The 12,641-nt window shown below is 47.6% G+C and overlaps 1 protein-coding gene across 5 annotated transcripts in view; it reads left to right on the top strand.

Moving 5' to 3' along the window:
- The window catches only part of ABCC5 (ATP binding cassette subfamily C member 5), a 94,172-nt gene that overhangs the window by 44,353 nt on the left and 37,178 nt on the right, over positions 1-12,641 (top strand). For 4 of the 5 annotated variants that reach the window (XM_017538308.2, XM_017538310.2, XM_017538309.2 and 1 more), the window contains 5 exons: positions 2,753-3,109; positions 6,874-6,945; positions 9,071-9,195; positions 9,315-9,387; positions 10,908-11,111. In XM_017538308.2, the coding sequence (XP_017393797.1) occupies positions 2,753-3,109; positions 6,874-6,945; positions 9,071-9,195; positions 9,315-9,387; positions 10,908-11,111 (831 nt within the window). Of the gene's footprint in view, positions 1-2,637; positions 3,110-6,873; positions 6,946-9,070; positions 9,196-9,314; positions 9,388-10,907; positions 11,112-12,641 lie in introns of all 5 variants that reach the window. The other variant, XM_017538312.2, reaches the window with a different exon arrangement.

Here is a 12,641-nt window from a genome sequence, read left to right as displayed (position 1 = left end):
TCATCATGGAACTGCAGCAAAATTAGATGCAATTTTATTCTTCTTTTTTGTTTTGTTTTACACCATTTTTTTTTCTTTCTTTTTTGAATGGGAGTTGGAGATCTGGTAGATTGCAGGTGTAGTCTTTTCTTTACTTCACCTACTCTGCAAGTGCGTCTTGCACGGGAACTTGTGGCTTCCTGTTGGGTAGTGTGCATGATCGAATATATTTATGTAACCTGTAGTTTATTGATTTGATAACCTGTAGAAAGGCGGTGCAAAGCTGCACTGATTGTCCCCGGTGGAATAGGGTGGCTAGCTCTATCAAATACAGACACAGAACACCCAGCGAAATACTGTATGAAATATACTTATACTGAAAAATTATTGTTCTTCTAGAATCTAAATTAACTGGGGCTGGCAATGGTGGCCCACACCTGTAATTCTAGCACTTTGGGAGTCTACAGCAGTTGGATTGCTTGAGGCCAGGAGTTTGAGACCAGCCTGGCCAAAAATGTGAAACTCCATCTCTCTGAAAAATACAAAAATTAGCCGGGCATGGTGGCAGACGCCTATAATCCCAGCTCCTCAGGAGGGCTGAGGCAGGAGAATCGCATGAACCCTGGAAGCAAAGGTTGCAGTGAGCCAAGACTGTACCACTGCACTACAGCCAGGGCGACAGAGTGACACCCTGTCTCAAAAAATAAATAAATTTAACTGGGCGTCTTATATTTACCTGGCAATGCTGTGAGTAGCCCCCTCTTCTGTTCTCAACAGATTCATTCTGATTTGATTCTTCTAGTGAATGAGTAGCGTTTTCATGGTCAGTGTCCTGTAATAAAGTCGAGGCTTATGGTTTATAGGTTTGTGTTATTTCTAAGATTCTGTTGTTCTAACAGGTAGAAATTCAAGTAGATACAAGTTCAAGTATGGGGAGGCCCTTGTCTGCCTCTTCGCATGTCAGGGCAGAGTGACCTGAAGCCGAAACCCTCCTGGTAGGAGGGTGAGACTGCCGTGAGTAGGAAGCAAACAGGGCTAGAGCTGTGAAAAGCAGTAGATCCTGGCATGTTTCTTAATCGTTCGTTGAGGCCTAAAAGGCCTTTGTCCTTTGAATAGCTCTTTAGGGGAGGGAAATGATGGAAACTCCGTCACCAGATGGTTTTACTCTGTGAAGGTGATGAGAGTATTTGGCATGTTACTCGTAGCTCAGTGTCTCAGGACGGCTTTGAACCAGTGAAACCTGCAGCTGTTTCAGCAAGCAGGGGCTACACCTAAGGTTACTCAAGAGTGAGGATGAGCTTGAAAGTTTAGAATCATGACACAGCGGGGAAGAAAGGATCAGGGATGAATGGGAGAACGGGGGCTTAAGGGAGAGCTTAAAAGGGCAAGCTTAGAAGTTTAGAATCCAAGAGAAAGTGTTCGTTCGTTCCTGGGGAGAGGGATCATGTATGATATTTAATAGCACCTGCAAACTTTAAGATAGTTGAGGGATTCTTAGTAACTAAGCAGAGTCCTGACACTAAAAGTCATCTTTTCTCTAAAGATCTTGTAATGTTTAAATTTTTTTTTAATTAAGAAAATATATTTTAAATCATACTGTGAATCCAACTGGTATAGCATTCTGTAGAGAAGATCACTGGCTTAAGAGCATTATTAGAAGTGGGTTCAAAGCCTTATGGGAAAATCCTGGGCTGTGATTTATTATGGTCAGTGTTTCACATCTTAATTTCGGAAATATTTCCCTCTTCAAGAATTCATTTTTCAGCCAGATATGGTGGTTCATGCCTATAATCCCAGCACTTTGGGAGGCTGAGACAGGCAGATCACTTGAGCCCAGGAGCTTAAGACTAGGCTGGCCAACATGGCAAAACCCCTTCTCTACAAAAAAAAATATAAAAATTAGCCAGGCCTGGTGGCACGTGCCTGTAATTTCAGCTACTTGAGAGGCTGAGGCACAAGAATCTGTTGAAACCAGGAGGGGGAGGTTGCAGTGAGCCTAGATTGCGCCACTGCACTTCTGCCAGGGCAACAGAGCAAGACTCTGTATCAAAAAAAAAAAAAAATCCTTTTAACATAACTCAGGGGTTCTCTGGGAATGAGTGGGAAGAAAGTGTCTTGTTCTCTTCCCAAGGGGCGCTTCTCAGGGAGATACCCTTCACTTCCATGCAAACCCATTCCTTTGCTTGTTTGAACTCTCAAGCTCCAAGGCAAGGCTTTGAAGATATGAGAGTTTCTTAGCAAGAAGATGTTCTCTGTGGTAGATGAAACTTTAGATGCTCTTTTCTGATGGCAGCAGCGTAAGCCTGTGACGGTCTCTACTCCTGGATATGGACGGGAAGCGGGCAGGCTGTTGGATTCTGCAGGAGGGGTCTGGAAGGAAAACACGTAGTGAGCATCTGCACTGGAGATCAGCGTGCCCTTTGCTTTTCCTACCTGCTTTTTACTACTCAGAACAAGGGGCTACGTGCCAGTCAGTTCAGTGTCATTAGGTCTGGTTAGGCCGGTTGAGGGAGAAAGGCAGTTTAGCCTGTAATTTGTCCTGCGGAATATTGGGTCACTGACAAGGCCCCTGGACCTCTTGAGGTTGCCCCACACTCCCGTGACCCCTTGCTGGGCCTGAGACTGGGCTGCACTAATGAGCTCCCTTTTGCCCTTCAGCTTCCTTCCACTGTATAGCCTGATGTGTTTTGCCGCGTGAGTGTACGCCCTAGGCTTGTCCCCCTGGTCTTGATCCAGTGTCTCATCTTTGCACCTCTCTCACAACTCCTATCAGAGTTTGTTTCTAATGGAAGAGGTTCACATGATAAAGAACAAACCAGCCAGTCCTCACATCAAGATAGAGATGAAAAATGCCACCTTGGCATGGGACTCCTCCCACTCCAGTATCCAGAACTCGCCCAAGCTGACCCCCAAAATGAAAAAAGACAAGAGGGCTTCCAGGGGCAAGAAAGAGAAGGTGAGGCAGCTGCAGCGCACTGAGCATCAGGCGGTGCTGGCAGAGCAGAAAGGCCACCTCCTCCTGGACAGTGACGAGCGGCCTAGTCCCGAAGAGGAAGAAGGCAAGCACATCCACCTGGGGCACCTGCGCTTACAGAGGACGCTGCACAGCATCGACCTAGAGATCCAGGAGGTAAGCGGTCCATTCCCTGCCTTCCCGCCTGTCCCCTCATGCCCCCTGCGCCACCCCATGCTGATCTGCCACCTTTTCACAAAGTACTTTGTGGCTAGGAGTGATTTTGAACTAAAGAGCAAATTGGACCAGTTCTAACTCTAAAAAAAAAAAAGTAGTTAGCAACAGAAATTAATAAGAACTGATCTTATGAGGTGATTGTTTTATAAGCAAGGAAATGAAGCATTCAAGTGGATTTTCCAGGATTTTGCCCTAAAGCGATTTCTATTATAGTTGTATGTGAGCTGTAACAGTTATTTCTTATTGTTACGACTCTGTGAGGGCCCCTTTTGCATCAGGCTGTGCATCGTTCCTGGCACATAATAGATATTCTCAGTGCTACTGTGACGGCAATTGTGTTGTAATTATTTATTTTTAATATAAGTTAAGGATCGTTAGGTAAATGGTGTCACAGCCCAGGTAGCACAGGGTTAGAATCTCGGAGGCCCTCCTGCAGAGAACGGTGGAACAGAGATGCCAGGTTCAAGGCCTTTAAAATACAGACGTTTTTTGGAACCAACACCATGTTCACAGGGCTGTGTCATCCAGAGGGCCCCAGATGCATATGTATTCATTCATTCAATAGCCATTTTACGAGTATCAAACTCTGCCAGATGCGTTGGTAGGGCTGGGCATAGAGCCACAAAAACCCAAACAGACACAAATGCCGTCCTTCTTGGACTGTATATTCTAGTGAGCATGGACGGGCAGTAAGCAAATAAAACATATTGCATATCATATGGCGATAAGGTCTATGACAGAAGGGGATGGAGGGTGGGCATGGTGGCTCATGCCTGTAACCCCAGCACTTTGGGAGGCCAAGGTGGGCAGACGGCTTGAGCCCAGGAGTTCAAGACCAGCCTGGCCAATATGGTGAAACCCTGTCTCTACAAAAAATACAAAAACTAGCTGGCCGTATGCCTATAGTCCCAGCTACTTGGGAGACTGAGGCAGGAGAATCACTTGAGCCCAGGATGTGTAGGTTACAGCGAGTTGAGATCACGCCACTGCACTCCAACCTAGGTGGCAGAGTGTGAGACTCTGAGTGCCACTCAGAGTCTCAAAAACAAAAAAAGAAGGGTGGGGAGAGTGGAGCGGGTGTGGTTACAACTTGAATAGGCTGCCTGAGGGAAGGCGTCATTTAAAAGTAGTATTTGGCAAATACCAGAGGAGATAAGGGAGAGAGTGGATTTGGGGTGGGTGGGGAAGAACATTCCAGGCCAAAGGAACAGAAGCACAGAGGCCGCAAGTGGAGAGTGTGCCTGTTATTGGAGTGCAATGAGCGTGGGAGAGAGCAGTGGATGCCAAGGGCAGAGGCAGTGCCTGCCAGAGCCTCTGGGGACCAGCTTTACTCCAGGTGGGAAGAGAGCCTTTGGAGGATTCACAGCAGAATGGCAGGACTGGACTTAAGTATGAAGAGGATCCTTCTGGTGGTTGCAGGGGAGACAAGGCAGCAAGAACAGTCAAGGCTGTTACCGCAGTGACCAGGAGAAAGATGAGTCTGTCTTGGATCCAGGTCGCTGCTGCGAGGTAGTAAGAAACGTTTGTCCACGTAACTGGAAGTAGGGAGGAAGAGGTGTGAATGCACTGTCGATCAAAATCAGCAGCCGACTAGAGGCGTGGTAAGCCGATCCAGAACTAGACTGAGAAGGGAACAGAAAGCTTCCAGCTCTTGAAAGCCATAAGCAAGAAGGGGAGACAGTCCTGAGTGAAACCACTTGAAACTATTAGTGTCATTGAAGGGCATGCAAGTCAGTTTTTCTACTTCAGTTAACTCTTTGTTTGTTTGTTTGTTTGTTTTCCTTTTTGAGACAGTCTGGCTTTGTCACCCAGACTGGAGCGCAGTGGCGCAATCTTGGCTGACTGCAACCTCCACTTCCCGGGTTCAAGTGATTCTCTTGCCTCAGCCTCCCGAGTAGCTGGGATTACACATGCCACTGTGCCTGGCTAATTTTTGTATGTTTAGTAGAGGCAGGGTTTCACCACGTTGCCCAGGCTGGTCTCAAACTCCTGACCTCAGGTGATCCACCCGCCTCGGCCTCTCAAAGTGTTAGGATTGCAGGCATGAGCCACCGCATCTGGCCTTACTTCAGTTAACTCTTAACAGCCTTTTTCTTTAGTAACTATTAACTTGATTATTGAGACAGCTCTAATACATTGCTGATCAGCTCTATTAAAAAATGATTCCACACGTGCAGCTAAAGTGTATTCTTTCGCTTTGTATGTTGACCCTCATTCTGCCCTTTAGGGCCCACAGACACGTGGGAGATGCTTAGCCATTTGAAGAGAGGTGCCTTAATTCTCACTGGGCCTTCTCTTTAGGAAGGGAGGTGATGTTTGCCAAGCGTCTGTGCACCAGGCATTTCTCTCATTGTTGTCTCATTTAGTCACCATTTCATCATCAGAACAGCATTTTTCTCTGTGTAAACCTAACTGGCCTGAGCAGAGGTCGAACCTGTGACTTGACCTCCTTGTTGCCACCACACAGTAACCGTTCGAACTCCTGGATCATGCCAAAAACTATTTGTTCAACTATCAGACGCTGTACTTAGTTTTATGAGAATGCCTTTCCTCAAGGTTCTCAGAGTCCAAAGGAGACACAGTATAAGGATAAGTCTCAGGGCCCAGATCACACGGTTAGCAAGTGCTGGTGAAGTTGGGATTTAGATCAAGACCCATCTGCCTCCAGAATTCATGCTCTGTCCCCACCACCACCCTCCCGCTTCCTTCCTGGGGACGCTTGAACCAGCACAGTGTTGTAAATAGATGACCCTTTTGAGGTTATCTGTCTATCCCCTGAAAACTTTCAACACTACTTTGAGAACTCTTTATCTTGCCTAAGGATATTCAGTTCATCATAGTCTTGATTTTCCACTTTTGTGTGGGATTGGTGGTGTAAATATTCCTCAGATTTTTTGAAATGTTTTGTAGAAAAATGGAAGCAACAGTATCCATGGTTTTTATTGAAAATAATTTATAGACCCTGATTTTTAAGAGTCCTGCCGTCTCTTCTGGAAAACAACAAAAACAAGTAAATTAAGAACACCGGTGGCTAGGTGCAGTGGCTCACACCTATAATCCCAGCACTTTGAGAGGCTAAGGCGGGCGGATCACTTGAGGCCAGGAGTTTGAGACCAGCCTGGCCAACATGGCGAAACCCCATCTCTACTAAAAATACAAAAATTAGCTGAGAGTGGTGGTGTGCACCTGTAATCCCAGCTACTCAGGAGGCTTAGGCAGAAGAATTGCTTGAACCCAGGAAGTAGAGGTTGTAGTGAGCCAAGATCGTACCACTGCACTCCAGCCTGGGTGACAGTGTGAAACTCCGTCTCTAATAATGATAATAAGAATAATAATGAAGTGCTCTTTGAGAGCCCTGCCCTCTCTTCTGAAAAACAACAAAAACAAGTCAGTTAAGAACATGGGTTACCAGCAGAATAGTAAAGAGACTAGGCCTGAGAGTGATCACGGGATACCTCAATGTGTGTGGCACGTTTCCTTTCCCCAAAGGGCTTCCATTCCTGTTATCTTGGGTGTCTCCAGAGAAACCTATGAGATAGGTGGCTAATGAGTGCGAAAACAGGTGAGTGACTTGCTGAGTCATCAGGGTGACAGTTCTGTAGGGGTAGACCACAGTGAATATGTTTTTCCTCAAGGTAATTGCAAGTCCGTAGACATGAGTGGTCAGTAGCCTCCAACGACCCTCCTCTCTGTGCCTTGTGCAGGGTAAACTGGTTGGAATCTGCGGCAGTGTGGGAAGTGGAAAAACCTCTCTCATTTCAGCCGTTTTAGGCCAGGTAAGATTTTTGTTATTGTCCTTTTCTTCTTTCTCTGGTTCGCAAGAGTCTCAGGAAAAACGAACAGATTTTCTGAAGGGAGTTGGGAAAGGGGGAAACACATGAACCCTCAGCCTGCATTGTACACCCCAGTTTCCCCCAGTTCACCCCTTCACAGCCTTCCGTCTAGAAGGAGGCTCGGTGGGCGCCTGACGGATGACTGACTGTTGCCCCAGCTGGAGTCATTTGGCCTTGTGCCTTCTTTCATTCCGCATGCATCTGTTGAGTGCCACAGGTATGCCAGTGTGTTGAAAATGGCGGAGATAAGAGATGAACAGACACCCTGCACTGCAGCACTGCCAACAGAATTAACTTGTAAAGAAGCAGGCGGCCAGCACTCCCAGCCTCGCTGTCAGACAGGATTGTCAGGATTTGATCTAGAAGCAAAGCCGCTCTCAGTTTTCTGCCCGAGCCCTGAAGAGTCATGCCATCAGGGAGTTCATGGTCCAGAGGGGAGCAAGGCCTTGAAGACACACACACATCTCCAGGCAGGGACTGAACAGCGCGCTGAGAGTGAGGGACAGGAAGGGGCGGGCGTCACCCTGCTGAGACACATTATCATTGCTGTGTTTTAGAACCAAATAATCCAGAAGAGAAACAAGGTGCCCATGTGCTTGTTAAACTAGAATGAGATTGACTTAGATGGTTGAGATGAGTCGAAACTTACGATTATCTCTGCGTCCTGATGGATAAGGTCCACTGAATGGAAATGAAACAGACAGGGCAGGAGTGCTTCTATAGCCTCCAGGTTTCGGAATGCTTTCTGGTCTTGTTTGGCATCAGCTGTCACAGTTGGTGAGTTGTGGTTCTCCTCGAGGGTAGTGTGCCTGGGGCTGTCTAAGTTCAGATCATGGCGGGCAGCTCCCCCACTTCTGCTTTATGACACTCTCCAGTGGTTGGGCCCAGCCATTGGCCTTTGTAAAAGGCCCCAAACTTCCTAGGTGATTTCTGATGGCCAACCGGATTTGGAGGGCCAGTGAGGAGACAGAGGTGCGGGGAGGGGAGAAGGAAAGAAAAGGTCAATCCCTGAGTGCTGCTCTGCAATCTAGCAACGTGCTCCTTGTTCCAGGATTGACTAGGCAGTGGTCAGGTGGAAAACCAAATCAGACTCTGCTTCTGGACAAATCCTGGCGGCCTTCTCTCTGACACGGAAACGGGTCGTGCCGGTCAGCCCAGCCTTGACTGTAGTTCACTCCGTTGGCAGCACGGCAGTGTGCGGTGCTTGTGCAGCAGCCAGAAGTGCCGGCTTTCCACAGTAGACCCTCCTGGGGTTTCTGAACCCTTTGAAATGCACATCAGAGTGCTTGCGGGTAGTTGGCTACACCTGTGTGTGTACACGCTGTGTGAGGGTTTATGAGAAGACCGGCTTATGAGCGAGCACTGCACAGGCTGGTTAGCGAGACTTTGCTTCAAAGCTGTGGCATCCCCGACCCAAGACAAATGTCTATTGTCAGTCCCAAACAAAAGAAATAACGGAAGAAGGTAAAATGGATAAATCAATTCATATCAATCATTGCGACTGAACACAAAATTCAAGCCACATGGTTCGTCACTGCATGTGGGCGGGGAAGGCCCATCGTTGGTAAATGGACAGTATGTAAATATTATAAATATTGAGTGATGTCTAACCTGGCCTTTTTTTTTTCCATTGGTTCTCATTTTGTAGAAGCAGCTGGTCAAGCCAGCATCCTAGATAATTGCTGTAGCTGAGTTGGCCTGCCCCCGTCCTGAGGCAGGGATTAGCTGTAAACCCCCACAGCGTCCTCTCCGGGAGGATTCTGCAAGGACCTCTTGCTTGTACTTCTCCTAATTTAAACAGTTTGCACACAGCAAATAGGCTGCGGAGGGAAGTGTTTGCTCCTTCTAGTTACGGGTTATGCTGTGCTCCCATCACACATAAGCAAGGAGAACTTTGATTTTCTTTGGGGCTATTGCTCTCTTTGGAACAAAGGTGGGATCTGGATTTGGGTCCAGAAAGAGCCAAGAAATTGCCAGAGCTAGATTCCATCATGGAAGGTGGGGATTGTGTTGGCACAGGGTGATGGTTTTGAGTTACGGTGCCATTGGATGGTGTCTCTCTCCCTAGATGACGCTTCTAGAAGGCAGCGTTGCAATCAGTGGAACCTTCGCTTACGTGGCCCAGCAGGCCTGGATCCTCAATGCTACTCTGAGGGACAACATCCTATTTGGGAAGGAATATGATGAAGAAAGGCAAGGAATATTTGGCTTTCTCGTGTTTCCATTGTGGCCTCGTAAGAGTCAAGGCAGCCCTAAGCAGGCTTCCCGCCGCCCGCCCTGTGTCCCTGACGCTGTCTCTTTGTGTCCTCCAGATACAACTCTGTGCTGAACAGCTGCTGTCTGAGGCCTGACCTGGCCATTCTTCCCAACAGCGACCTGACGGAGGTACAGGCCTTCTGCCCCGACCAGGCGTTTGCAGAGAGGGCTCTGGGAGATGAGCAGCAGGTCTGGGCCAGAGCCGCTCCTGGGAGCGGCTCTGAAATGCTTGGGAGAAGGGCCTCCCAGGGAGTGAGGGTCTCATTAGGCCTTTGTGTTAGGAAAGCACGTGTCCATTAGGGCAGAGATGTTAACGCTACCTGTTTTAAGGTTGTCAGTATTTTTTACGTCTTGCGGATTTTAAACAAAATCCCATTGTTGACTCAGTTGATGTTTTTCACTCTATTCAGATATTTTTAAAACTGTAAGTAAGCATGTGCATGTTGAGCTTCTTCCCCGAACTTGATTTTGCCAAGCTCCTTACTCAGGTAGTCTGTAGAGAGCCCTTTTCTATTAGAGCAAAAGAACTTTTGAACAAATCTGCATTTCTCTGGGTCTCTGGCTGGAGCAGTTTCCAGAGGCGTGTCTTTGGAACTAGTTTGTGCTCCTCAGTGTTAGAACTTGTCTCCCATGAACTGCCCTGAAGGTCTCTGGGACTGGCACCTTTATTTAGCTGACTTTAGAGGTCCTTAAATCCGTGTCCTCAGATGAGCAGCATCAGCATCAGCATCACCTGGGGACTTGTTAGAAACACAAATTCTTAGGCTGTTCTTCAGACCTACTGGATCACAAACTCTAAGGACGGGGCCCAACGGTCTGTTTTAACAAACCCTGCAGGTGATTCCGATGCAATGTCCAGTTTGGAAATCTCTGAATTAATGGAATATTTGACAACTGATTTATTCATTTGATCATTTAGTAACATTTATTAGGTGCTTATTTTGTGCCAGTGACGTGTACAGACGCTGCTTGGCACTAAGAATATCAAGGGATAAGATAACCTGCACATCAAGAAGTGTACAGTTAAGAGGATGAGAAACACAAATAGGCACAAAATAATCTGGTGAAAAAGCGCCCCATTTCTTCGGGGTACTTGGAGGAGAGAGGTTGGGGGAGATTTCAGAGGAGATGATGCCAGCACTGAGAAAATAGAGGCAAACACATGACATCGTCGCATGTGTTTGTAATATACACATAATTTCAGATGGCTTAGGTCCCAGGATGTGGAAGGGGGATTGCAGTGGAGGCTGAGAACTGCTGGGAAACGGGGTGGCAAAGGGTCTGGTTTGTATGCCACGTTTGGATGTTCAGGGCTTATACTTTGGGGCTCTTGAAGAATATTAAGCAAGGGTGGGAGATGGTCAGCTTTGTGTTCTGGAAAGATCTTCCTGCCATGTGGAGAATGGAGGCATCCAGGTGGAGCGGTAACAGCAGATGTAGGATTAATCAGTACTCAGATGGCAGTGGTGGAGGAAGGGGCAACTGGGCCAACCCCCCTACTTCCTGGAAGGATCAGCGTGGCAGTTCATCTGTGGGGGATTGAGAGAAGGAGCTGGTCTGGGTGGGCAAGAGGGGAGGTGACTGGGTAACCCCTCTGCGCTGCTCTGGACTTGCGCTGGAGGCTTCACCACACTTGTGGGCTCTTGTAGATTGGAGAGCGAGGAGCCAACCTGAGCGGGGGGCAGCGCCAGAGGATCAGCCTTGCCCGGGCCTTGTATAGTGACAGGAGCATCTACATCCTGGACGACCCCCTCAGTGCCTTAGATGCCCACGTGGGCAACCACATCTTCAATAGTGCTATCCGGAAACATCTCAAGTCCAAGACAGTTCTGTTCGTTACCCACCAGTTACAGGTATGGAACTTCCTTCCCTAGGCTGCCTGCCTGAGTTTGGGAAGTCAGATATGGGGAGGTAGGTTTGCTCCAGGTATCTGTGTGTTGTAACTAGAAATTCCTGGAATCAAGTTTTCATTTTCTTGGCAAATTAGCCCCCCTGTACCAATAAAGCTCATTGTACCAGTGTAACAGATGGCCGTCTAAATGAGAGATCCTTGGAGCATATCAGCTTCTGCATATAGATCAGCGAGTAAAAGAGCTGAGACGAGCAGGCCAAAAACGGAGTTTGGGTATAAGATAGTTGGGAAAGCATTGTGTTAACATCTCTATGCAAGTGGGAACTGTTTTGGGAAAACAAGCTTTTCTCCCTCTGTCATTCCATGATAAGCAGGCACTTTGGAGAGCAGCTTAAAGATGTTGCCATCTGGTTCACATATGTTGTCACGTTTTGGGGGCAAACCCTCCATTCTGCTAAAGAAAGTCATAATTATTGTATTTGTGAGTACAGGGAAAGGGTGTAAATTTAATGCAGGGCTCATGTGGCTCCATCAGCAGATTCATGTGAAAAACTGGAGGACCTCGGCCGGGAGCGGTGGCTCACGCCTGTGATCCCTGCACTTTGGTAGGCTGAGGCGGGCAGATCACCTGAGGTCAGGAGTTCAAGACCAACTGGTGAAACGCCTTGTCTACTAAAACTACAAAAATTATCCAGGCATGGCGGCACATGCCTGTAATCCCACCTACTCGGGAGTGCTGAGAGAATCCCTTGAACCCGGGAGGCGGAGGGTGCAGTGAGCCGGGATTGCACCATTGCACTCTGGCCTGGGCAACAGGAGTGAGACCGTTTGAGAAAAAAGAAAGAAAATTGGAGGAACTGTTCTTTGTACTATATCATGAGGCACAATACGCTCTAGTGAGGTTCTCAGTGTTGGCACCACTGACGTTTTGGGCCCGATAGTTCACTGTGGTGGGGGCTGCTCTGCACCTCTGGCCTCTGGCCACTAGATACCAGTACAGACTGTCACCGACTTACACTTGTTGACTTTCTGATGGTACCCATATAACCATTCTGTTTTTCACTTTCAGCATAATACTGAAAAAAATTCCCTGAGATATTAAACACTTTATTAATAGAAATAGGCTTTGTGTTAGATGAGTTAGCCCAACTGTAGGCTAATGTAAGGGCTCTGAGCATGTTTAAGGTAGGCTAGGCTAAGCTCTGATATTTTCAGCTTACATTGGGTTTATCAGGATGTAAGACCATTGTTAAGTTGAGGAGCATCTGTATACTTCCCTCAGTATGACAACCAAAAATGTCTCCAGCCGGGCGTGGTGGGTGTGTAATCTCAGCACTTTGGGAGGCTGAGACAGGGAGATCACCTGAGGTCAGGAGTTTGAAAACAGCCTGGCCAACATGGCGAAACCCCATTTCTACTAAAAATACCAAAAAAATTAGCAGAGCGCAGTGGCGGGCACCTGTAATCCCAGCTACTTGGAAGGCTGAGGCAGGAGAATCATTTGAACCTGGGAGGCAGAGCGGAGATCACA

This window comes from Cebus imitator, unplaced genomic scaffold (genome assembly GCF_001604975.1).
Source record: "Cebus imitator isolate Cc_AM_T3 unplaced genomic scaffold, Cebus_imitator-1.0 Scaffold111, whole genome shotgun sequence".
Classification (NCBI taxonomy): domain Eukaryota; kingdom Metazoa; phylum Chordata; class Mammalia; order Primates; family Cebidae; genus Cebus; species Cebus imitator.
The sequence above is the reverse complement of the archived record's forward strand: the minus strand, read 5'-3'. Positions and strand labels throughout refer to the sequence as shown.